The 22,765-nt window shown below is 44.0% G+C and overlaps 1 protein-coding gene across 3 annotated transcripts in view; it reads right to left on the bottom strand.

Annotated features, from left to right (window-relative positions):
- The window catches only part of LOC118367370 (protein argonaute-3), a 47,663-nt gene that overhangs the window by 6,708 nt on the left and 18,190 nt on the right, over positions 1 to 22,765 (bottom strand). Inside the window, exons 6-18 of one of the 3 annotated variants that reach the window (XM_052494161.1) lie at positions 20,985 to 21,119; positions 20,762 to 20,849; positions 20,094 to 20,241; positions 19,879 to 19,998; positions 15,101 to 15,223; positions 9,665 to 9,798; positions 8,924 to 9,108; positions 6,150 to 6,309; positions 5,411 to 5,501; positions 4,906 to 5,100; positions 4,360 to 4,494; positions 3,426 to 3,527; positions 2,848 to 3,047 (exon numbers count right to left, since the gene is read on the bottom strand). In XM_052494161.1, the coding sequence (XP_052350121.1) occupies positions 2,848 to 3,047; positions 3,426 to 3,527; positions 4,360 to 4,494; positions 4,906 to 5,100; positions 5,411 to 5,501; positions 6,150 to 6,309; positions 8,924 to 9,108; positions 9,665 to 9,798; positions 15,101 to 15,223; positions 19,879 to 19,998; positions 20,094 to 20,241; positions 20,762 to 20,849; positions 20,985 to 21,119 (1,816 nt within the window). Of the gene's footprint in view, positions 1 to 2,843; positions 3,048 to 3,425; positions 3,528 to 4,359; positions 4,495 to 4,905; positions 5,101 to 5,410; positions 5,502 to 6,149; positions 6,310 to 8,923; positions 9,109 to 9,664; positions 9,799 to 15,079; positions 15,224 to 19,878; positions 19,999 to 20,093; positions 20,242 to 20,761; positions 20,850 to 20,984; positions 21,120 to 22,765 lie in introns of those variants that run through there. The other 2 variants (XM_052494160.1, XM_052494163.1) reach the window with 2 other exon arrangements.

Raw genomic sequence — 22,765 nt, 5'->3', positions numbered from 1 at the left:
GGTCAACTATCATACACACACTTCTTTGACGCTACATGTTTTTTACATAGAAAGCTAGCTTTCTGGCGCTGCTTTGGGGGGCAGTAAAATACCTAGCGCTGCTTTGGGGGCGGGGGGGCAGTAAAATACCTAGCGCTGCTTTGGGGGCGGGGGGGCAGTAAACTACCTAGCGCTGCTTTGAGGGGGCAGTATACTAACCAGCACTGCTTTGGGGGAGGCAGTAAACTACCTAGCGCTGCTTTGGGGGGGGGCAGTATACTGCCTCGTGCTGCTTTTTTGGGGGGGGTAATACTTCCTAGTGGTGCTCCTAGTGGCCGCGGACTTTAAAGCAGGGAAACTTAAAACTGTTTTACCATATTTCTATCAGCATGTTTAATGTGCAACCAGAGGGAGAAAAATTCTATACCACCTTTACTCCACACACAGACCCGTACAAAGCTCTTCCTCACCCTCCATTTGGCAAATATGACCATAATTCTATCCTCCTGATTCCTGCTTACAAGCTAAAATTAAAGCAGGATGCACCAGTGACTCAGTCAATACAAAAAAGTGGTCAGATGAAGCAGATGCTAAGCTACAGGACTGTTTTGCTAGCAAAGACTGGAATATGTTCTGGGATTCTTCAGATGGCATTGAGGAGTACACCACATCAGTCACTGGCTTCATCAATAAGTGCATCAGTGACGTCATCCCCACAGTGACCGTACGTGCATACCCCAACCAGAAGCCATGGATTACAGGCAACATCCGCACCGAGCTAAAGGCTAGAGCTGCCACTTTCAAGGAGAGGGACTCTAACCCGGAAGCATAAGAAATCCCACTATGTCCTCCAATGAACCATCAAAGTATCAATACAGGACTAAGATTGAATCACACGACACCAGCTCCGACGCTCAGACTACAAAAGGGAAGCACAACTGAGAGCTGCCGAGTGACACGAGCCTACAGACGAGCTGAAACACTTCTATGCTCGTTTCGAGGCAAGTAACACTGAAACATGCATGAGAGCACCAGCTGTTCCGGACGACTGTGTGATCACGCTCTCCGCAGCCAATGTAAGACCATTAAACAGGTTAACATTCACAAGGCTGCAGGGACAGATGGATTACCAGGACGTGTACTGCGAGCATGCGCTGACCTACTGGCAAGTGTCTTCACAGACATTTTCAACCTCTCCCTGTCTGAGTCTGTAATACCAACATGTTTTAAACAGACCACCATAGTGCCTGTGCCCAAGAACACTAAGGTAACCAGGCTAAATGACTACTGTCCCATAGCACTCACGTTTGTAGCCATGAAGTGCTTTGAAAGGCCAGTCATGGTTCACATAAACACCGTTATCCCAGAAACCCTAGACCCATTCCAATTTGCATACCGCCCCAACAGATCCTCAGATGATGCCATCTCTATTGTACTCCACACTGCCCTTTCCCACCTGTACAAAAGGAACACCAATGTGGGAATGCTATTCAATGACTACAGCTCAGCGATCAACATCAAAGTGCCCTCAAAACTCATCAATAACCTGGGACTAAACACCTCCCTCTGCAACTGGATCCTGGACTTCCTGACGGGCCGCCCCCCCAGGTGGTAAGGGTAGGTAACAACACATCCACCACGCTGATCCTCAACACAGGGGCCCCTCAGGGGTGCGTGCTCAGTCCCCTCCTGTACTCGCTGTTCACTCATGATTGCACGGCCAGGCACGACTCCAACACCATCATTAAGTTTGCCGATGACAACAGTGGTAGTCCTGATCACCGACAACAACGAGACATTCTATAGGGAGGTCAGAGACCTGGCCATGTGGTGCCAGGACAACAATCTCTCCCTCAGTGTGATCAAGACAAATGAGACGATTGTGGACAACAGGAAAAGGAGGACCGAGCACGCTCCCATTCTCATTGATGGGGCTGTAGTGGAGCAAGTTGAGAGCTTCAAGTTCCTTGGTGTCCACCTCACCAACAAACTAACATGGCTCAAAACCTATTACCCCTCAGGAGACTGAAAAGTTTTGGCATGGGTCCCCAGATCCTCTAAAGGTTCTACAGCTGCACCATCGAGATCATCCTGCCTGGTATGGTACCTGCTTGCCCTCCGATCGCAAGGCAGTACAGAGGGTAGTGAGTACAGCAAAGTATATCACTGGGGCCAAGCTTCCTGCCATCCAGGACACCTATACCATGCGGTGTCAGAGGAAGGCCTTAAAAATTGTCAAAGAGTCCAGCCACCCTAGTCAGACTGTTGTCTCTGCCACACGTCAAGCGGTACCGGAGTGACAAGTCTAGGTCCAAGCCACAAGACTCCTGAACATCTATTGCTGCTGCCCCCCCACTCTCCTTTACACCGCAGATACTCTGTTAATATCTACGCATAGTCAGTTTATTAACTCTACTTACATGTACATATTACCTCAATTAACCGGTGCCCCCGCACATTGACTCTGTACCGGTACCTTCTGTATATTGTCTCGCTATTGTTATTTTACTGTTGCTCTTGAACTACTTGCTATTTTTAATTCTTAACTCTATTTTCTTAAAACTGCATTGTTGATTGGTGGCTCGTAAGTAAGTAAGCATTTCACTGTAAGGTCTGCACCAGTTGTATTCGACACGTGACTAAAACAATTCGATTTGGGGGCAGTATACTGTCGAGCGCTGCTTTGGTGGCAGTAGAACACACAAAAAAACAAAACAGTAATGCCGTACTGTACATTTCACCAAAAATAGATAGGAAATATGAAATAATGTTGAGCACAACAGAGGCGAAGTATGCAGAAACACTGAACCAGCCCAGATTGTTTTGTGCAGTGACAGAGTGACCCCCATCCCTATCCCTGCCAATCACCTGTCGTGCTCCTTGTCCACCAGATGGTAACGGGCACGGAAGGCCACCAGGTGGGCGTAGTAGGCTGGCGCGGGGATGGAGACGGAGCGGGTACAGCGCACGTAGGTGTGGCACAGCTGGTAGGTGAGCAGCTGGAACTCATCGGCCGTGAAGCAGTTGTCGTCCCACAGGACATGGTAGTGGGATGGCCGACTGGTCCCCTGGGGAAAGCAGACAGCAGACGTTACACATACTACACAGCCTCAATTTGGGGATTTAATGGAGATGTGGTACAAAAAGTGATGTAGAAAGACAATGGCTTTCAACTAAAACTCTGGACAATTAGAATGAGGTATAGGCCTATTTATTTGCAAATGTAGTCTCATTCTTTTCAACTTCAAAACCAAAGAGTGTTTGGTAGTTTAGTTTCAGTAAAGAACGGTTTTACCTTCCAAAAACCAAAACACGCAGTGTGAATAAAGTGTGTTTTAAAGTCTAAAAAGACAGCGTATTGCCCGAGACTTCATGAAGTCATTTCCTGAGAGGAAGGTGCAGTGAGGCAGCAGGCGAGATGAACAGGTGGTGAAGTGCTGCAGTACCTGTATTCCAGCGTGACTGCAGAGGTAAAAGTCAAACTCGTACGGGTGCGTGATGTCCGTGTCCACCGTGGTGCCCGCAGGAATGTTTCCACTGCGTCCAACCTGAACGAAGAGAACATGTCGATTTGGGGTCATTATTAATAACTGCCCACGTTAAAAACATCCTTCCATCTGCCCTGTTCTACTTCAACATCAAGCTTCACACACATCCATTCATTGAACTTTCCCCTTGGACTCATTTAATGACGTCAGAAAGCGAACGAACGGAGGGAGGAGTAGTGTTTATTTTTTAGATTTACCTTTATTTAACTAGGCAAGTCGGTTAAGAACAAATTCTTATTTACAATGACGGCCTACCCTCGACCAAACCCTAACGACGCTGGGCCAATTGTGCGCCGCCTCCACAGCTCTGAATGATGTCGTCTACAAATGACCAGAATAATGACTAAATTGATTTCTCCTTGTCCGTCAAAGTTCACTTCACTTGTAAACAAGGTGATAACTCCAAAAGCCCTGCTCTCCCAGGCCTCGAGTGGCACTCCAGGTCCGTCAATCAGGCCTAATGCTATAATGGAACAGAATTACCAGGGGTGAGGAGAGCAGGCCCATTGACAACAGTGTAATTGGATAATTAGGACAACCATTTAGAGCAGTTAATAAAACACCACGGACCAACTCTGTAACACACAGTTCCCCCCCCCCCCTAATCTATAAAGGGTGTTTCACACTGCTGTGCCAAACAGAGTTGAGTCAAGCTGTAGTGAGCTGGTCTGGTTACACATCTACTAAAGCTGTTGGAACGGTGCTAGAAGAAAACATAAGAGTCAGTTTGGGTGTGATTTGGCCCCATAGTGTGACTCAGTCATGGGTATTATCTCAGAATGACCGTAAGGTAGCTGGGAGGGTGGCTGGAAGGAAAAGTGGGCCCACTCACCCTTTCGTTGCGGTCGGCACAGAAGAGGCGGGTGTGGTGGCGTTTCTGGACCACGATGTAGGTGATGCCAGGCTGGTACTCCTTCTCTAAGCCAATGCAGGCCTCGCGGATGGCCAGCAGCTCGTAGTACAACACCTGGGGTGGGCAGATGGACAAAACAGGGTTCAAAACATCCATTATTGACGATATGACTTTGAAAGTCGTCCATCTCCGTTACGGGCAAGTTTTTCCTAGTCCGCACCAGTTGAGGCAGATGATATAGGCCTCAACATTGCACCCTTTCACCACCATCTGACAACGTGACAGGTAAATAAGTCATGTTTTGGTCGCAGCCCATGCATGTTACTCTGTCCTCTTAGTGGACCTTCATGATGTGCATCAATGGTTTGCTTACACAGATCGGTAGATGTCCTAACTTTAACAGTTTATTTAAAGAGGGAAAACATTTGACATGCAACCTTTGACCCTCTGGTTTCTGATGTTCTGGAGGTTTGAGAGAGGCTTACATTTTCTTGTCCCCAGGACAATCACTCGGTCTTAACTCACCTGTCTGAACTGGCCCTCTGACACTCCGTCCCTGTAGAAGATGATCCTGGTGGGCTTGTAGCGGGTCGACTTGTAGAACTGGATCAGCAGCTCTCGGACCATAGAGGCCAGATCCTGGATCACCTCCTGTCTGGGCCTCTGGACCCGGACTGTGGCACAGTACCTGCTGGGGTGGGCGTCCATACTGCCCACCACCTGGAGAGAGAGAAATGTAATAGAGAGAAACAGGGTGAGAGAGAGAGAGTGTGTGTGAGTGAGAGAAACAAACCAGCGCTGCACAAATTGATTAGCTCTGCACAAACATTATGAACTTGAATGCAGTGGCGATACAGTATAGACCAGGCCACAGAAGTCTCAAACATGTAGTCCTCAGGCCAGCCTCAGGGCAGATGAGGCCCGCGAGCCTATTTAATGCAGCCTGCGGTTGTCTCAGTAAATGTGGACCATGGTTGCAATAGTAAACTACTATACTGGTAGTAGGCCAATAGGAGTTAAGTGAACTCACTGCAGCAATGGAGGGCTTCTTCCCATCTCCAGCAGGGGGGTGTGTAACGTCCGCCCCCAGGAAGATGATTGGCTGCTGGAATACTGAGGGTCTGGGTGGAGGAAGAGAGAAGGACCAATGAAGACAGAGTTCAAACAAAGGTTCTCTAATATGATTAAGGGTTTAGAATTCACACAATATGTACATTTATGTTGATCATAAATTGGAAGACTCTTGATTAGGAGATTGATATTGATGGAATATGTGTACAAATAAAATAAACATTCTCAAGACCAATACATACTTTGTTAGGTCTAACAAAGTTAATTTACTGTTTAAACGGATGCCCCGCTTCACAGGTCTAAAAAAATAAATAAATAAATACATTTGAACAATTAATTTGATTCATATGAATGATTCTTTGACAAAACAAACGATTCACTACGTGATTATAGTAGTTGGGATTCGGTTCAATCGCGGTGATCGAATCATGTGAAGCAAAAAAATAATAATTGTGAATCGCAAACAGTAATTTTAGGAAAAAAATATTGGCTGTAGCCTCCCTTTTGGAATTAGGTGGCGACAAAACTTGTTTTGTAGCTACTTCAAGCTGATTTATGCACACTTCTAAAGGTTGATAAATATGACTAAATTACAAAAGGTACATACATTTCCAAAATAAATGTGCTCGCTTTAGCCGAATAAAAATATTTGTTTGGTCATTCAACAGTCCTATCCTCCAGCCAGAGTGGCCACGTACCGTTGGTGGGGCACCAGGATATTGTTGATTCCCCCCAGCTTGACGTTGATCTTGAGGCAGAGGTTGGAGAGGGTCTGGGGGGACGTCTTCACCACGTTCTTCACCTGGACACACTGAGTGGCCATTCCTAGGAGAGTGTCTCCCACCCTCTTCACCTCCGCTACACAGGACCAGTAACAGGAAGTGATCAATCAATCTCTGTGCAATTAACAGTCAGATTAGGAAAGTAAAGAGTAAAGTACCACCTATGCATTAAAGGGAAAGCCTTGCTAGATACCAGACAGATGTACACCGTCTGTTGACACACAACAGCACACATCCCTTATCGAAGCTGCTTCAGCAACAGAAGAGTTTCAAAGAATAGCAAATGCTTTGGTAGAGGTATTATATAGATACAGAAAATGTTTGACCGTGAATCAGCACGGATAAGGTGATTCCAACGAACATCATGTGAAAACGTACAGTTGAAGTCGGAAGTTTACATACACTTAGGTTGGAGTCATTAAAACTCATTTTTCAACCACTCCACGAATGTCTTCTTAACAAACTATAGTTTTGGCAAGTCGGTTAGGACATCTACTTTGTGCATGACACAAATAATTTTTCCAACAATTGTTTACAGAGATTATTTGACTGTATCACAATTCCAGTGGGTCAGACGTTTACATACACTAAGTTGACTGTGCCTTTAAACAGCTTGGAAAATTCCAGAAAATAATGTCACGACTTTAGAAGCTTCTGATAGGCGAATTGACATCATTTGAGTCAATTGGAGGTGTACCTGTGGATGCATTTCAAGTTCTACCTTCAAACTCAGTGCCTCTTTGCTTGACATCAATGCAAAACCAAAAGAAATAAACCAAGATCTCAGAAAAGAATTGTAGACCTCCACAAGTCTGGCTCATCCTTGGGAGCAATTTCCAAATGCCTGAAGGTACCACGTTCATCTGTACAAACAATAGTACGCAAGTATAACCACCATGGGACCACACAGCCGTCATACCGCTCAGGAAGGAGACGCGTTCTGTCTCCTAGAGATGAACATACTTTGGTGCGAAAAGTGCAAATCAAACCCAGAACAGCAGCAAAGGACCTTGTGAAGATGCTGGAGGAAACAGATACCAAAGTATCTATATCCACAGTAAAACAAGTCCTATATCGACATAACCTGAAAGGCCACTCAGCAAGGAAGAAGCCACTGCTCCAAAACTGCCAAACACTGCCAAAAAAAGCCTACAGTTTACAACTGCACATGGGGAAAAGACTATCATTTTTGGATAACTGTCCTATGGTCTGATGAAACAAAAAAACTAATGTTTGGCCATAATGACCATTATGGCCATAATGATCGTTATGTTTGGAGGAAAAGGGGGAGGCTTGCAAGCTGAAGAACACCATCCCAACCGTGAAGCACATGGGTGGCAGCATCATGTTGTGGGGGTGCTTTGCTGCAGGAGGGACTGGTGCACTTCACAAAATAGATGGCATCATGAGGAAGTAACATTATGTGGATATTATGAAGCAACATCAAGACATCAGTCAGGAAGTTATAGCTTGGTCGCAAATGGGTCTTCCAAATGGATAATAACCCCAAGCATACTTCCAAAGTTGTGGCAAAAAGCAGGGACAGCAAAGTCAAGGTATTGGAGTGGCCATCACAAAGTCCTGACCTCAATCGTATAGAATATTTGTGGGCAGAACTGAAAAAGTGCGTGAGAGCAAGGAGGCCTACACACCTGACTCAGTTACACCAGCTCTGTCAAGAAGAATGGGCCAAAATTCACCCAACTTATTGCAGGAAGCTTGTGGAAGGCTACCCGAAACATTTGACCCAAGTTAAACAAATGAAAGGAAATGCTACCAAATACTAATTGAGTGTATGTAAACTTCATCACACTGGGAATGTGATGAATGATAAAAGCTTAAATAAAGCATTCTCTCTACTATTATTCTGACATTTCACATTCTGAAAATAAAGTGGTGATCCTAACTAACCTAAAACAGGGAATTTTTACTAGGATTAAATGTCAGGAATTGTGAAAAAATGAGTTTAAATGTATTTGGCTAAGGTGTATGTAAGCTTCCGACTTCAACTGTACACTACCATTCAAAAGTTTGGGGTCACTTAGAAATGTCTTAAAAAAAAAAGAAGATAAGTACATTTTTTTGTCCATTAAATTGATCAGAAATACAGTGTAGACATTGTTAATGTTGTAAATGACTATTGAAGCTGGAAACAGCAGATTTTGTTGTATATCTACATAGGCGTACATAGGACCATGATCAGCAACCATCACTCCTGTGTTCCAAGGGCATGTTGTGTTCGCTAATCCAAGATAATAAAAAAAAAAAAGGGTAATTAAGCATTAGAAAACCCTTTTGCAATTATGTTAGCAGAGCTGAACATGGTTGTGCTGATTAAAGAAACAATACAACTTGCCTTCTTTAGACTAGTTGAGTATCTGGAACATCAACATTTCTGGGTTCGATTACAGGCTCAAAATGGCCAGAAACAAAAACATTTCTTATGAAACTGTTGACTGGTGTTTTGCAGGTACTGTTTAATGAAGCTGCCAGTTGAAGACTTGTGAGGAGTCTGTTTCTAAAACTAGACACTAATCTACTTGTCCTCTTGCTCAGTTGTGCACCGGGGCCTCCCACTCCTTTTTCTATTCTGTGCTTTTCTTTCTTTCTTTCTTTCTTTCAAAAACAAGAACATTTCTAAGTGACCCCAAACTTCTGAACGGTAGTGTATGTCAATGGGTGCCGCCTACCATAGACTGGGGTCTTTCCAGGCAGGATGACGATGATGAGCTGCAGTCCAGAGTAGGTGTTCTTCAGGTGCCTGAACATGGGCTCCACACTGTCGGCTCCCTGGGCGTATTTACAGAAACACGGCTGGCCCTGGATGGGCATCCCAGCATCCTTGGAGATCTTACGCAGCTGGTCTGTGAAACCCCTATAGAAGGAGGTGGGTAATGGATGGAGGAAGAGAGAGGGATGCAGAAGAGAGTGATGGAGGAATTGGGGAGGGAAAGAGGAATGAGGGAGGGAAAGACAGTAATGGAGAAATGAGGGAGGGGGAGGAGGGGAAAAGGAAGGGTTGTAAAGACCAAATATAATCTGGTTGGTTAGGGAACGGTTTAGTAATGTAATCCTTGAGAGTCGCTGTGTAAATCCTAAGATTGTATCAGAGGCGTAGAGGACAAACTAATTACACAAGGATCACTTTCTTATCTGGAAGGCCATCTTCAACACACATCCGTAGCAGGGAGGTATTCCTTTCCTTATATCCCTGTGGCTATATGAAAAGCTGCTTCATGAATTGGAGGGGGTATGTTTATTAGGCACCAAATGGAAGAAAATGTACTGGAACAGGGCAGGACTACCTGGACCAATAAGAAATGCTCATTTTCATTTTCCATTGAACATTTTGCCAAGGTGTGCCCTAACGAGCATAACCTAGTGGTACACATAGTAAGTGGGTGAAACAGATAAGACTGGCTGGTTCTTACTTGAGGATCTCCTCACGACACTGCCTCTGTGTGGCAAAACATGCGATGGCCCACATCTTGATCTCCACTCCCGTGTGGAACTGTTTGCCCCTCATGTCCCACACCCCGTGACTTGGGGTGGCCACTGTCCGGTTCTGAAACCACAGTGTAGTACGGTTGATCTGCTGCGTGGTGTACACACACACACACTTCTGCATGCACACACACACTTGTTTTTCATATCCTTGTGGGGACCTAAAATGTATTACCATTAAAAACCCTTTCTCCAACCTTAACACCTAACCCTAATTATAAGCCTAAACCCCAAGTTTAAAATAGCCTTTGTTCTCAGAGGGATCATTGTCAATGTTTTATAATCCTTGGAGACATTTGGAGATTTCAGGTCCCCACGAGGATAGAAAATCAGTGCACAGTAATCACATATACCCAATGGAGTAGGACATGCTGTACAGATTCAACAGTCAAGACACTTCAGAAAGTCATGCAGGCACACATGTATGAATTACACAGAAAATAATTGTGTGTAGACACCAACACTTATTGGATACATTTAAAGCAAAACACACATGAAAAAGTATGTGAACCCTTTGGAATTACCTGGATTTCTGCATGAATTGGCCGTAAGATTTGATCTGATCTTCACCTAAGTCACAACAATAGACAGTGTGCTTAAACTAATTAACACAAATTATTGTATTTTTCGTGTCTATATTGAATACATAATTTAAGCATTCGTAGTTTAGGTTGGGGAAAGTATGTGAACCCCAAGGCTAATGACTTTTCCAAATGCTAATTGGTGTCGGGAGTCAGCTAACCTGGAGTCCAATCAATGAGACGAGATTGGAGACGTTGGTTAGACCTGCCCGTTGACGTTTAAAAAATAATAATAAATAAAACATCTCACAAAATTTGAGTGCAAGAAGCATTGCCTGATGTGAACCATGCCTTGAACAAGAGATATCTCAGAAAAGCTAAGATTAAGAATTGTTGACTTGCATAAAGCTGGAAAGGGTTGCAAAAGTATCTCCCAAGGCCTTGAAGTTCATCAGTCCATGGTAAGACAAATTGTCTATAAATGGAGAAAGTTCAGCACTGTTGCTACTCTCCCTAGGAGTGGCAGTCCTGCAAAGATGACTTAGCATTCTGCACCTTGCTCTTGCAATGAGGTTAAGAAGAATCTTAGAGTGTCAGCTAAAGACTGACAGAAATCTCTGGAACATGCTAACATCTCTGTTTATGAGTCCACAATACGTAAAACACTAAGCCAGAATGGTGTTCATGGGAGGACACCACGGAAGAAGCCACTGTTGTCCAAAAAAAAAAACATTGCTGCACGTCTGAAGTTCGCAAAAGAGCATCTGGATGTTCCACAGCTCTACTGGCAAAGTATTCTGTGGACATATTAAACTAAAGTTCAGTTGTTTAAAAGGAACACACAACACTATATGTGGATTAAAAAAGGCACAGCACATCAACATCTTGGGGCGGCAGGTTGCCTAGTGGTTAGAGCGTTGGACTTGTAACCGAAAGGTTGCAAAATCGAATCCCCGGCCTGAAAAGGTAAAAATCTGTCCCTTCGTTCTACCCCTGAACAAGACAGTTAACCCACTGTTCCGAGGCCGTCATTGAAAATAAGAATTTGTTCTTAACTGACTTGCCTAGGTAAAAAATAACAATATTAATAATAATACCATTTTGAAAAAATAATGTTAAACTAAACTATTGGAGGGAGCATCATGGTTTTGGAGCTGATTTGCTGCCTCAGAGCCTGGAAGGCTTGCCATCGTAGACAGAAAAATGAATTCCCAAGTTTATCAAGACATTTTGCAGGAGAATGTAAGGCCATCGGTCCTCCAATTGAAGCGCAACAGAAGTTGGGTGATGCAACAGAACAACGACCCAAAACACAGAAGTAAAATCAACAGAATGGCTTCAACAGAAGAAAATACGCCTTCTGGAGTGGCCCAGTCAGAGTCCTGACCTCAACCCGATTGAGATGCTATGGCATGACCTCAAGAGAGCAGTTCACACCAGACATCCCAAGAATATTGCTGACCTGAAACAGTTTTTTAAAGAGGAATGGTCCAAAATTCCTCCTGACCGTTGTGCAGGTCTGTTCCCCAACTACAGAAAACGTTTGGTTGAGGTTATTGCTGCCAAAGGAGGGTCAACCAGTTACATACTTTTTCCACCATACACTGAATGTTTACACAGTGTGTTCAATAAAAACATGAACATGTAATTGTTTTATTCGTTTAAGCAGACCGTTTGTCTATTGTTTGTCATTTAAATTGAGATCAAAATCACATTTTATGACCAATTTATGCAGAAATCCAGGTAATTCCAAAGGGTTCCCCCATACTTTTTCTTGCCAGTGTATTTAGGCCTAACATGTATAGACTGAAAGACACAGGTGCAGTGTTTTAAAATGTTTTCTTTTCTTTTCAAAACAGCTTAAAAAAAAAAAAGGTAAAATTTGAGCATATCAACACTGAAACTGTCAAAATTGTATTGCCCTTAACCTTTACATTAACCCTTCAAGGTGAGGCAATAGAGGCTGAAATTACATTTTTGCATCTACTTTTTGGTATTTAATATTAGTACTTTTAAAAAGTAAACATATATTTTGTTTATCATACTACCATCATCAAAATGTCATGAATTTTAAACACATCATTTTTTATTTTTTTACATAAATAAATCATTTCAAAGCTCACTACATTTAAAAAGGCCATTACAAACTGGACAACAGAGCCTTTGGAAAGTATTCAGACCCCTTGACTTTTCCACTTTGTTACGTTATAGCCTTGTTCTAAAATTGATAACTTTAAAAAAAAATCCTCAGCAATCGACACACAATACCCCATAATGAAAAAAATTAAAACAGGTTTAGAAATGTTTGCATAAGTATTCAGCACCTTCGCTATGAGACTCGAAATTGATTTCAGGTGCATCCTGTTTCCATTGATCATCCTTGAGCTGTTTCTACAACTTGATTAGAGTTCACCTGTGTGTAAATTCAATTGATTGGAAATAATTTGGAATGGCACACACACATCTATATAAGGTCCCACAGCTGACAGTGCATGTCAGAGCAAAAACCAAGCCATGAGGTCGAAGGAAATGTCCGTAGAGACACGATTGTGTCGAAGTACAAATCCGGGGAAGGGTACCAAACTATTTATGCAGCATTGAAGATCCCCAAGATCACAGTGGCCTCCATCATTCTTAAATGGAAGAAGTTTGGAACCACCAAGACTCTTCCTAAAGCTGGCCGCCTGGCCAAACTGAGCAATCGGGGGAGAAGGGCCTTAGTCAGGGAGGTGACCAAGAACCTGGTGGTCACTGAGAGCTCCAGAGTTCCTCTGTGGAGATGGGAGAACCTTCCAGAAGGACAACCATCTCTGCAGTACTCCACCAATCAGGCCTTTTACGGTAGAGTGGCCAGACGGAAGCCTCTCCTCAGTAAAGAGCACATGACAGTCTGCTTGGAGTTTGCCTAAAGGCACCTAAAGACTCTCAGAGAAACAATATTCTCTGGTCTGATGAAACCAAGATTGAACTCTTTGGCCAGAATGCCAAGCGTCACGTCTGGAGGAAACCTTGCACTATCCGTACGGTGAAGGATGGTGGTGTCAGCATGATGCTGTGGGGATGTTTTTCAGCTACAGGGACTGGGAGACTAGTCAGGATCGAGACAAATGAACGGAGCAAAGTACAGAGAAATCCTTGATGAAAACGTTCCAGAGCGCTCAAGACCTCAGACTGAGGGCGAAGGTTCACCTTCCAACAGGACAACAACCCTAAGCACACGGCCAAGACCATGCAGGAGTGGCTTTGGGACAAGCCTCTGAATATCCTTGAGTGTCCCAGCCAGAGTCCGGATTTGAACCCGATCGAACTTCTCTGGCGAGACCTGAAAATAGCTGTGCAGCAAAGCTCCCCATCCAACCTGACAGAGCTTGAGAGGATCTGCAGAGAAGAATGAAAGAAACTCCCCAAATACCGGTGTGCCAAGCGTGTACCATCATACCCAAGAAGACTCAAGGCTGTAATAACTGCCAAAGGTGCATCAACAAAGTCATTAAAAGGGTCTGAATACGTATGTAAATTTAATTTGAAAATATATACATTTGCAAAAGTTTCAAATAACCTGTTTTTCCTTTTGTCACTATGTCACTATGTGTAGATTGGATTCAATTGGTGTTTTTTCCTGATTTTAGAACAAGGCGGTAACAAATTGTGGAAAAAGTGAAGGGGTCTAAATACTTTCCAAAGGCACTCTATATGTAGTAACTTCATTTGAAGAGATTGTGATTAGGACTCAAGAGGTATTTTGCGATTGGTAAGCTAAATTCATTGTACTTTGCTTTAATGGCCATTTATTTGCTGAAAGTCAGACTCTTCCCGCACGCCAACTCATTTCTCAGCTTCAGAATCTGCATTCTACAAATTTAGCTTCCACAAAATTATTCATAGTTCAAATCAAAATGCTGTTTACGTACATGGTTTATAATAATATATAATATAATAATAATAATAAATGCCATTTAGCTGACGCTTTTATCCAAAGCGACTTACAGTCATGTGTGCATACATTCTACGTATGGGTGGTCCCGGGAATCGAACCCACTACCCTGGCGTTACAAGCGCCATGCTCTACCAACTGAGCCACAGAAGGACCACGTAGACACGTAGACACGGAAGAATGATGAAAAGAAAAGCCAGGTCCTGTAGTGTCTTAACAAAATGAAACCAGAAGGCTGACCTCATCCAGTGTCCAGAAAAACAGATTTTAGTTTGTAGTTCTCCTTGGGCAGTCCTAATCACTTTAAATGTTTGAATGCAAAACTGGGTCTGGGATTAAGACTTACATTTGATTAGACTGTTTCCAGTAAAATCCCACTCATGTGACATCTACTCTCACAAATCGCAAAAAGTGAAATTGCAAACCAAAGTGAGTGAGCTAAAAAAATAAATAAAAGGGGGGAAAAAGGCATAGACACCACAAAAGGAAGCTAAATTGAGTCATAGCACAGTGTCGTCACGATCTGTACTATGCATTCTCAAAAAATAGCAGTAAAGAAAAATAATGTAGCCGTGTTAGCATTGAGCAAAGACTACTAGCTTATATTAATCCACACAGACAAGCCTGTTCTCAGAGTGTCTTCGAGTAACCGTGCCGACCTAGGATCAATTTTGTCTTTGAAATCACTATGAATAAGAGGGGGACCTGATCCTAGATCAGCACACCTACTCCTAGATGATTCACAGAGAGAAAAGACAAACAGATCAAATCAAACCAAAGCAAAGGGGTTAGTTCCCTCATATAGCAAGGGTTAGTTCCCTCATATAGCAAGGGTAGGTAGCGTGTCAAACAAACAGAGTATGGAGCGTGATTTAAAGGAAGGGTACCATAAAGTGCTCTGTGCTCACCCTGCCGCCGTATTGCAGCATGGGGGCAGGCAGCACGCGCCCCGTCACGTGGGCCATCTCGTCGCGCACCTTGAACTGAAACTCCTGCACAAAGGGGTCAGACTCGTAGTTGGCACTGCGCACCTGCAGGGGTCACACACAGAGACAGAGAGAGGGTGAGAAAGGGGTGTTAAGGGTGGTGAGGTAAGTTGGTATCCAGAAGACTCGGACAAAACATAGATGCTTGTTCTCGGTCCCAAGAAACAACGAGATCTTCTGTTGGATCTGACAATTAATTTTGATGGTTGTACAGTCGTCTCAAATAGAACTTACGAACATATCAAGACTATTTAAGGACAGCTTTTATCCATCTATGTAACATTGCAAAAATCAGAAACTTTGTCCAAACATGATGAAGAAAAATTCATCCATGCTTTTGTCACTTCTAGATTAGACTACTGCAATGCTCTACTTCCCGGCTACATGGATAAAGCACTAAATACACTTCAGTTAGTGCTAAACACAGCTGCTAGAATCTTGACTAGAACCAAAAAAATGTGATCATATTACTCCAGTGCTAGCCTCTCTACACTGGCTTCCTGTTAAGGCAAGGGCTGATTTCAAGGTTACTGCTAACCTACAAAGCATTACATGGGCATGCTCCTACCTAGCTTTCCAATTTGGTCCTGCCGTACATACCTACACGTACGCTACGGTCACAAGACAGGCCTCATTACTGTCCCTAGAATTTCTAAGCAAACAGCTAGAGGCAGGGCTTTCTCCTATAGAGCTCAATTTTTATGGAATGGTCTTCCCTACCCACGTGAGAGATGCAGACTTGGTCTCAACCTTTAAGTCTTTACTGAAGACTCATCTCTTCAGTAGGTCCTACGATTGAGTGTAGTCTGGCCCAGGAGTGTGAAGGTGAATGGAAAGGCACTGGAGCAACGAACCACCCTTGCTGTCTCTGCCTGGCTGGTTCCCCTCCCTCCACTGGGATTCTCTGCCTCTAACCCTATCACAGGGGCTGAGTCACTGGCTTACTGGTGCTCTTCCATGCCGTCCCTAGGAGGGGTGCGTCACTTGAGTGGGTTGAGTCACGACGTGGTCTTCCTGTTCGGGTTGGCGTCCCCCCCACCCCCTTGGGTTGTGCCGTGGTAGAGATCTTTCTGGGCTATATTCGACCGTGTCTCATGATGGTAAATTGTTGGTTGAAGATATCCCTCAAGTGGTGTGGGGGCTGTGCTTTGGCAAACTGGGTGGGATTATATCCTGCCTCTTTGGCCCTGTCCGGGAGTATCGTCAGACCGAGCCACAGTGTCTCCCGACCCCTCCTGTCTCAGCCTCCAGTATTTATACTGCAGTAGTTTGTGTCAGGGGGCTAGGGTCAGTCTGTTATATCTGGAGTATTTCTCCTGTCTTATCTGGTGTCCTGTGTGAATTTAAGTACGCTCTCTCTAATTCTCTCTCGGAGGACCTGAGCCCTAGAACCATGCCTCAGGTCTACCTGCCTGATGACTCCTTGTTTCCCCAGTCCACCTGGCAATGTTGCTGCTCCAGTTTCAACTGTTCTGCCTGCGGCTATGGAACCCTGACCTGTTCACCGGGCGTGCTACCTTGTCCCAGACCTGCTGTTTTCAACTCTCTAGAGATCGCAGGAGCGGTAGAGACACTCTGAATGGTCGGCTATGAAAAGCCAACTGACATTTACTCCTGAGGTGCTGACCTGTCGCACCCACGACACCCACTGTGATTATTATTATTTGACCATGCTGGTCATCTATGAACATTTGAACATCTTGGCCATGTTCTGTTATAATCTCCACCCGGCACAGCCAGAAGAGGACTGGCCACCCCTCATACCCTGGTTCCTCTCTAGGTTTCTTTCTAAGTTCTGGCCTTTCTAGGGAGTTTTTCCTAGCCAGCGTGCGTCTACACCTGCAATGCTTGCCATTTGGGGTTTTAGGCTGGGTTTCTGTACAGCACTTTGTGACATCAACTGATGTAAGAAGGGCTTTATAAATACATTTGATTGATTGAAGGCAGTGTCATTCATAATGCACTAAAAACAAAAGAAAGCAAACTTCTATACTCAACTTGTCTAAAAATAAAACACTTTCATTTGGTGCGGAAAACCCTAATGAATACAACCCAGGTTTGAGCATGTTTTGATGTTGAGACAACTCATGTTTGTAGCTCACATTGTCCCCAGAATTCTACCATATGAAACGTCCTAAAATAACCTTTAGAACATTGTCAAACTTCCCTCTCGGATTGTCCAATCCTTCTGCATCTTTCACACAGTTATTCCGCCCACAGTTACTATTTGCTGACGGTTCTCTGCATCTAAATTAAAAGTCAACAGCGTCTCGGTCTCTGGCAGTGTACTATCAGCCAGAGGTATGTTTTAATCCCAGGTGGGAGATGGGGAGTCTGTTTAATTATGTGACAGCGGTAGAACAGCAGCAGAGGCTGAATGAGATGCTATCTGATGGAGTCTAATGGCGTCGGTGGCAGCCCATCTCATCCTCCAGAAAGCACCATGGCCAGGCATTGTGCTGGTGACAGCTAGCCACCATGCTGCAACAATGCCATCTCCGACCTGGCATTTCACTGACCTTAACACTGACCTGGGCCCGTATTCATTAAGCGTCTCAAAGTAGGAGTGCCGATCTAAGATCAGTTTAGCCTTTTAGATTATAATGAACAAGACAGGGGACCTGATCCTAGATTAGCACTCCGAAATTTTGGCAAACCGTATTAATATAACCTCCAAACACCGGTTGAGGGCATTACAAAAATAATGATTGACAATGTCATAAAAAAAATGTATTTTTATTAATTTATTCATACTATTTCATCCTTCCACAAGATATAGTCCCGACAAAAATCTATGGTTGCTACCCAAGCCGGCTGGTCATTTGTTCTATCGGTTCGGTTGCCAGCGACTCAGTCGTTAAGTCTTTTGTTCTACATCTATGGATGCAACAGTCGTTTGTTCTAAATGTTCCGTTGCCATGATGGCTGGCAACGTTTTAATCCCTAGCTAGCTAGACAGCCAACTTTGACTGGCATTCACATCAAACAGTGTAGCCAGAATACAACAAACTAGCTGCATTTCCTTCCCCCCCCCCCCTATTGACATTTCCTCATATACAGTACCAGTCAAAAGTTTGGACACACCTACCCATTCAAAGGTTTTTCTTAATTTGACTATATTCCACATTGTAGAATAATAGTGAAGACATCAAAACTATGAAATAACACATATGGAATCACGTAGTAATCAAAAAAAGTAGTAACTAAAAACAAATCAAGACATATTTTATATTTGAGATTTTAATGTAGCCACCCTTTGCTGTGACAGCTTTGCACACTCTTGGCATTCTCTCAACCAGCTTCATGAGCTAGTCACCTGGAATACATTTCAATTAACAAGTGAGCCTTTTAAAAGATAAAAAGGAAAGAAATTCCACAAATTAATGTGTTTGAGCCAATCAGTTGTGTTGTGACATGGTAGGGTTGGTATACAGAAAACAGCCCTATTTGGTAAAAGACCAAGTCCATATTATGGCAAGAACAGCTCAAATAAGCAAAGAGGAACGACAGTCCATCATTACGTTAATACATGAAGGTCAGTCAATCCGAAAAATGCCTTTGATCTGATGAGTCCAAATTTGAGATTTCTGGTTCCAACCGCAGTGTCTTTGAGACGCAGAGTAAGTGAACGGATAATCTCCGCATGTGTGGTTCCCACCGTGAAGAATGGAGGAGGAGGTGTGATGGTGCTAGTGACACTGATTTATTTAGAATTCAAGGCACACTTTACCAGCATAGACACCACAGCGAGATGTCATCCCATCTGGTTTGGGCTTAGTGGGAGTATAATATGTTTTTCAACAGGACAATGACCTAAAACACACCTCCAGGCTGTGTAAGGGCTATTTAACCAGGATGGTGAGTGATTGAGTGCTTCAGATGACCTGGCCTCCACAATCTCCCGACCTTAACCCAATTGAGATGGTTTGGGATGAGTTGGACCGCAGAGAGAAAGAAAAGCAGCCAACAAGCGCTCAGCATATGTGGGAACTCCTTGTAGACTGCTGGAAAAGCATTCCAGATGACAACCTCATGAAGCTGGTTGAGAGAATGACAAGAGTGTGCAAAGCTGTCAAGGCAAAGGGTGGCTACCTTAAAGAATGTTTTGATTTGTTTAACACTTTTTTGGTTACTACATGATTCCATGTGTGTCATTTCATTGTTTTAATGTCTTCACTATTATTTATACAATGTAGAAAATAGTAAAAATAAAGAAAAACCCCTTGAATGAGTAGGTGTCCAAACTTTTGACTGGTACTGTATATATCCATAAAAACGATGCGGATTCATGATTTCGACTGGCTGAGAAAAGTTGCCAGGCTGTCTCACCCCGACACGTTCATTACCAAAGGACAAAAGGAGATCGAATTTCAATATTGAAACAATGTTGCAAATGTTGGAGAGAGACAAAGGTTATTACAAATCTCCATTGTTGAGAACTAAATGCTAGTCCAAAATAAAATGGGATATAATGTCTAGATGCTTTTTAATAGTGGAGGCGGAACTGACGAGACAGTGGATTACGCAAGTCACATGGAACAAAGGAAATAGGCATTTCAACTCTATAGGTTTAGCCGGTGTTAACTTGTGGAATAGACAACGCCTGGAATGGGGTTAACCAATCAGCATCCAGGATTAGACCCACCTGTTGTATAAAAATAAATAAGCCTCCGTGCCACCAGGCGACACCACTGACTCACCAGTCGGCTGATCTCCTCCTGTCTGTCAGGTGCAGAGCGAGCCGTGGCTTTGATCATAGTGGACGTCTGATTATCTGTCAGTTTCTTGATGCAGCGCTGCCCTGCTACTATGTTACACACCTGCAGGGACACAAATCAAAAAAACATTGAGCATATTATATCAGCAGGGATTTCCTTCTCAAGTACAGAAAGCAACTGGATTGAATGTTTCTCACCTCCAGGGGCAGGTAGGTGTGCTTCTGCTCCTGCCCCACCTGGAGGCAGGGCAGGTGGGGATACTTGAGCTGCAGGCTGTACTTCTCTCTGAAGTACTGGGCCACCGTGCGCTCCACCGTTTGACCATTCTCCAGCTGCAGAGGGAACCTGACCACAACAGGTCGATGGAACGGCAAGGGTTAAGAACATCTTTAACATTGAAAGGAGCTGTGCAAGAGGGGCTTGTCTGGGTCTATGTAGACTATATATGACTGTTAAAAGACAAGGTTTTCAACAGCTCAAGTCTTCAATTTCATAGTTAATACAGTGAAGATACAGAAATGGCCTCACAAAGCTATCAAAACGTTGAGCATCAGTAAATAGTGGAAAACAAAGCAGTAGATAAACAGCTGCATGTAATAGCATATTGGCCAACGGTGACTAACACCCATTGACCTCGAGACAAGGACCTGACTCAGGCATTTTGTGGTTCGGGTGAATTCTTGTGAATTGGTCATCCTACATTTAAGTGCATGCTCCGCTCTCATCTCATCACACCCCGCCCCACACATACAACCACACCCCAGGCTCCATGCCCGTCTCCGTCTCCCAGTCTCTCCCTAGTCCCACTCCACCTCATCTACGTCTAGTCCCAAACCACCATCTCTCTGGGGCGCTCTTGACTCACGTTTGATGGCTGGCGGGCCGACGGGTCACATTGCAAACACGGTACTTCCTCCGCATGGTGCCACAGTGTGTGACCTCCACCTTCAGACCTGGACAGGACAGTGACCGCTTTTATGACCTCAGGGACGTGGGAATAACACAAACTTGTGTACAAAGGCACCCCCAAATCCTAGTTTACATCCGCATTCACGCACACAGAAAAAAAAAACAAAAAAAAACACTACCTTTGATTTCTTTGGTGAATTTGACCCGGTGGGAGTCTGTGAGAGGTCGGGGCTGCTCGTCTATGTTGTGGATGTCCAGGACCTCACACATGAACTGGATCACTGGCTGGGCTTTGTAGAAGGCCGTGGCAGACACTGCAGGACAGACAGGGCCATCAAAAACAAGACTGACATTTAATCCTGACATTCCCTGTCTTAGGTCAGTTAGGATAACCACTTTATTTTAAGAATGTGAAATGTCAGAATAATAGGAGAGAGAATTATTTATTTCAGCTTTTATTTCATTCATCACATTCTCAGTGGGTCAGAAGTTTACATACACTCAGTAAGTATTTGGTAGCACTCCCTTTAAATTGTTTAACTTGGGTCAAACGTTTTGGGTAGCCTTCCATAAGCTTCCCACAATAAGTTGGGTGAATTATGGCCCATTCCTCCTGACAGAGCTGGTGCAACCGAGTCAGGTTTGTAGGCCTCTTTGCTCGCACACGCCTTTTCAGTTCTGCCCACAACATTTCTATAAGATTGAGGTCAGGGCATTGTGATGGCCACTCCAATACCTTGACTTTGCTGTCCCTGCTTTTTGCCACAACTTTGGAAGTATGCTTGGGGTTATTATCCATTTGGAAGACCCATTTGCGACCAAGCTATAACTTCCTGACTGATGTCTTGAGATGTTGCTTCAATATATCCACAATTTTACTTCCTCATGATGCCATCTCTTTTGTGAAGTGCACCAGTCCCTCGAGCAGCCAAGCACCCCCACAACATGATGCTGCCACCCCCGTGCTTCACGGTTGGGATGGTGTTCTTCAGATTGGAGGAAAAGGGGGAGGCTTGCAAACATAATGATGGTCATTATGGCCAAACAGTTCTATTTTTGTTTCATCAGACCAGAGGACATTTCTCCAAAAAGTACAATCTTTGTCCACATGTGCAGTTGCAAACCATGGTCTGGCTTTTTTGTGGCGGTTTTGGAGCAGTGCTTCTTCCTTGCTGAGCAACCTTTCAGGGTATGTAAATATAGGACTCGTTTATGGATAGAGATACTTTTGTACCAGTTTCCTCCAGCATCTTCAAAAAGGTCCTTTGCTGTTGTTCTGGGATTGATTTGCACTTTTCGCACCAAAGTGCATTCATCTCTAGGAGACAGAACGAGTCTTCTTCCTGAGCGGTATGACGGCTGTGTGGTCCCATGGTGTTTATACTTGCGTACTATCATTTGTACAGATGAACATGGTACCCTCAGGCGTTTTAAAATTGCTCTCAAGGATGAACCAGATGTGGAGGACCTTGTGGAGGTCTTGGCTGATTTTTCCTTGATGTCAAGCAAAGAGGCACTGCGTTTGAAGGTAGGCCTTGAAATACACTGCTCAAAAAAATAAATGGAACACTTAAACAACACAATGTAACTCCAAGTCAATCACACTTCTGTGAAATCAAACTGTCCACTTAGGAACCAACACTGATTGACAATAAATGTCACATGCTGTTGTGCAAATGGAATAGACAACAGGTGGAAATTATAGGCAATTAGCAAGACACCCCCAATAAAGGAGTGGTTCTGCAGGTGGTGACCACAGACCACTTCTCAGTTCCTATGCTTCCTGGCTGATGTTTTGGTCACTTTTGAATGCTGGCGGTGCTTTCACTCTAGTGGTAGCATGAGACGGAGTCTACAACCCACAGAAGTATCTCAGCTGGTGCAGCTCATCCAGGATGGCACATCAATGTGAGCTGTGGCAAGAAGGTTTGCTGTGTCTGTCAGCGTAGTGTCCAGAGCA

Source organism: Oncorhynchus keta, chromosome 34 (assembly GCF_023373465.1).
Source record: "Oncorhynchus keta strain PuntledgeMale-10-30-2019 chromosome 34, Oket_V2, whole genome shotgun sequence".
NCBI classification, from domain to species: Eukaryota; Metazoa; Chordata; class Actinopteri; order Salmoniformes; family Salmonidae; genus Oncorhynchus; species Oncorhynchus keta.
Note: the sequence above shows the minus strand (reverse complement) of the source record. Positions and strands in the feature narration are given on the sequence as shown.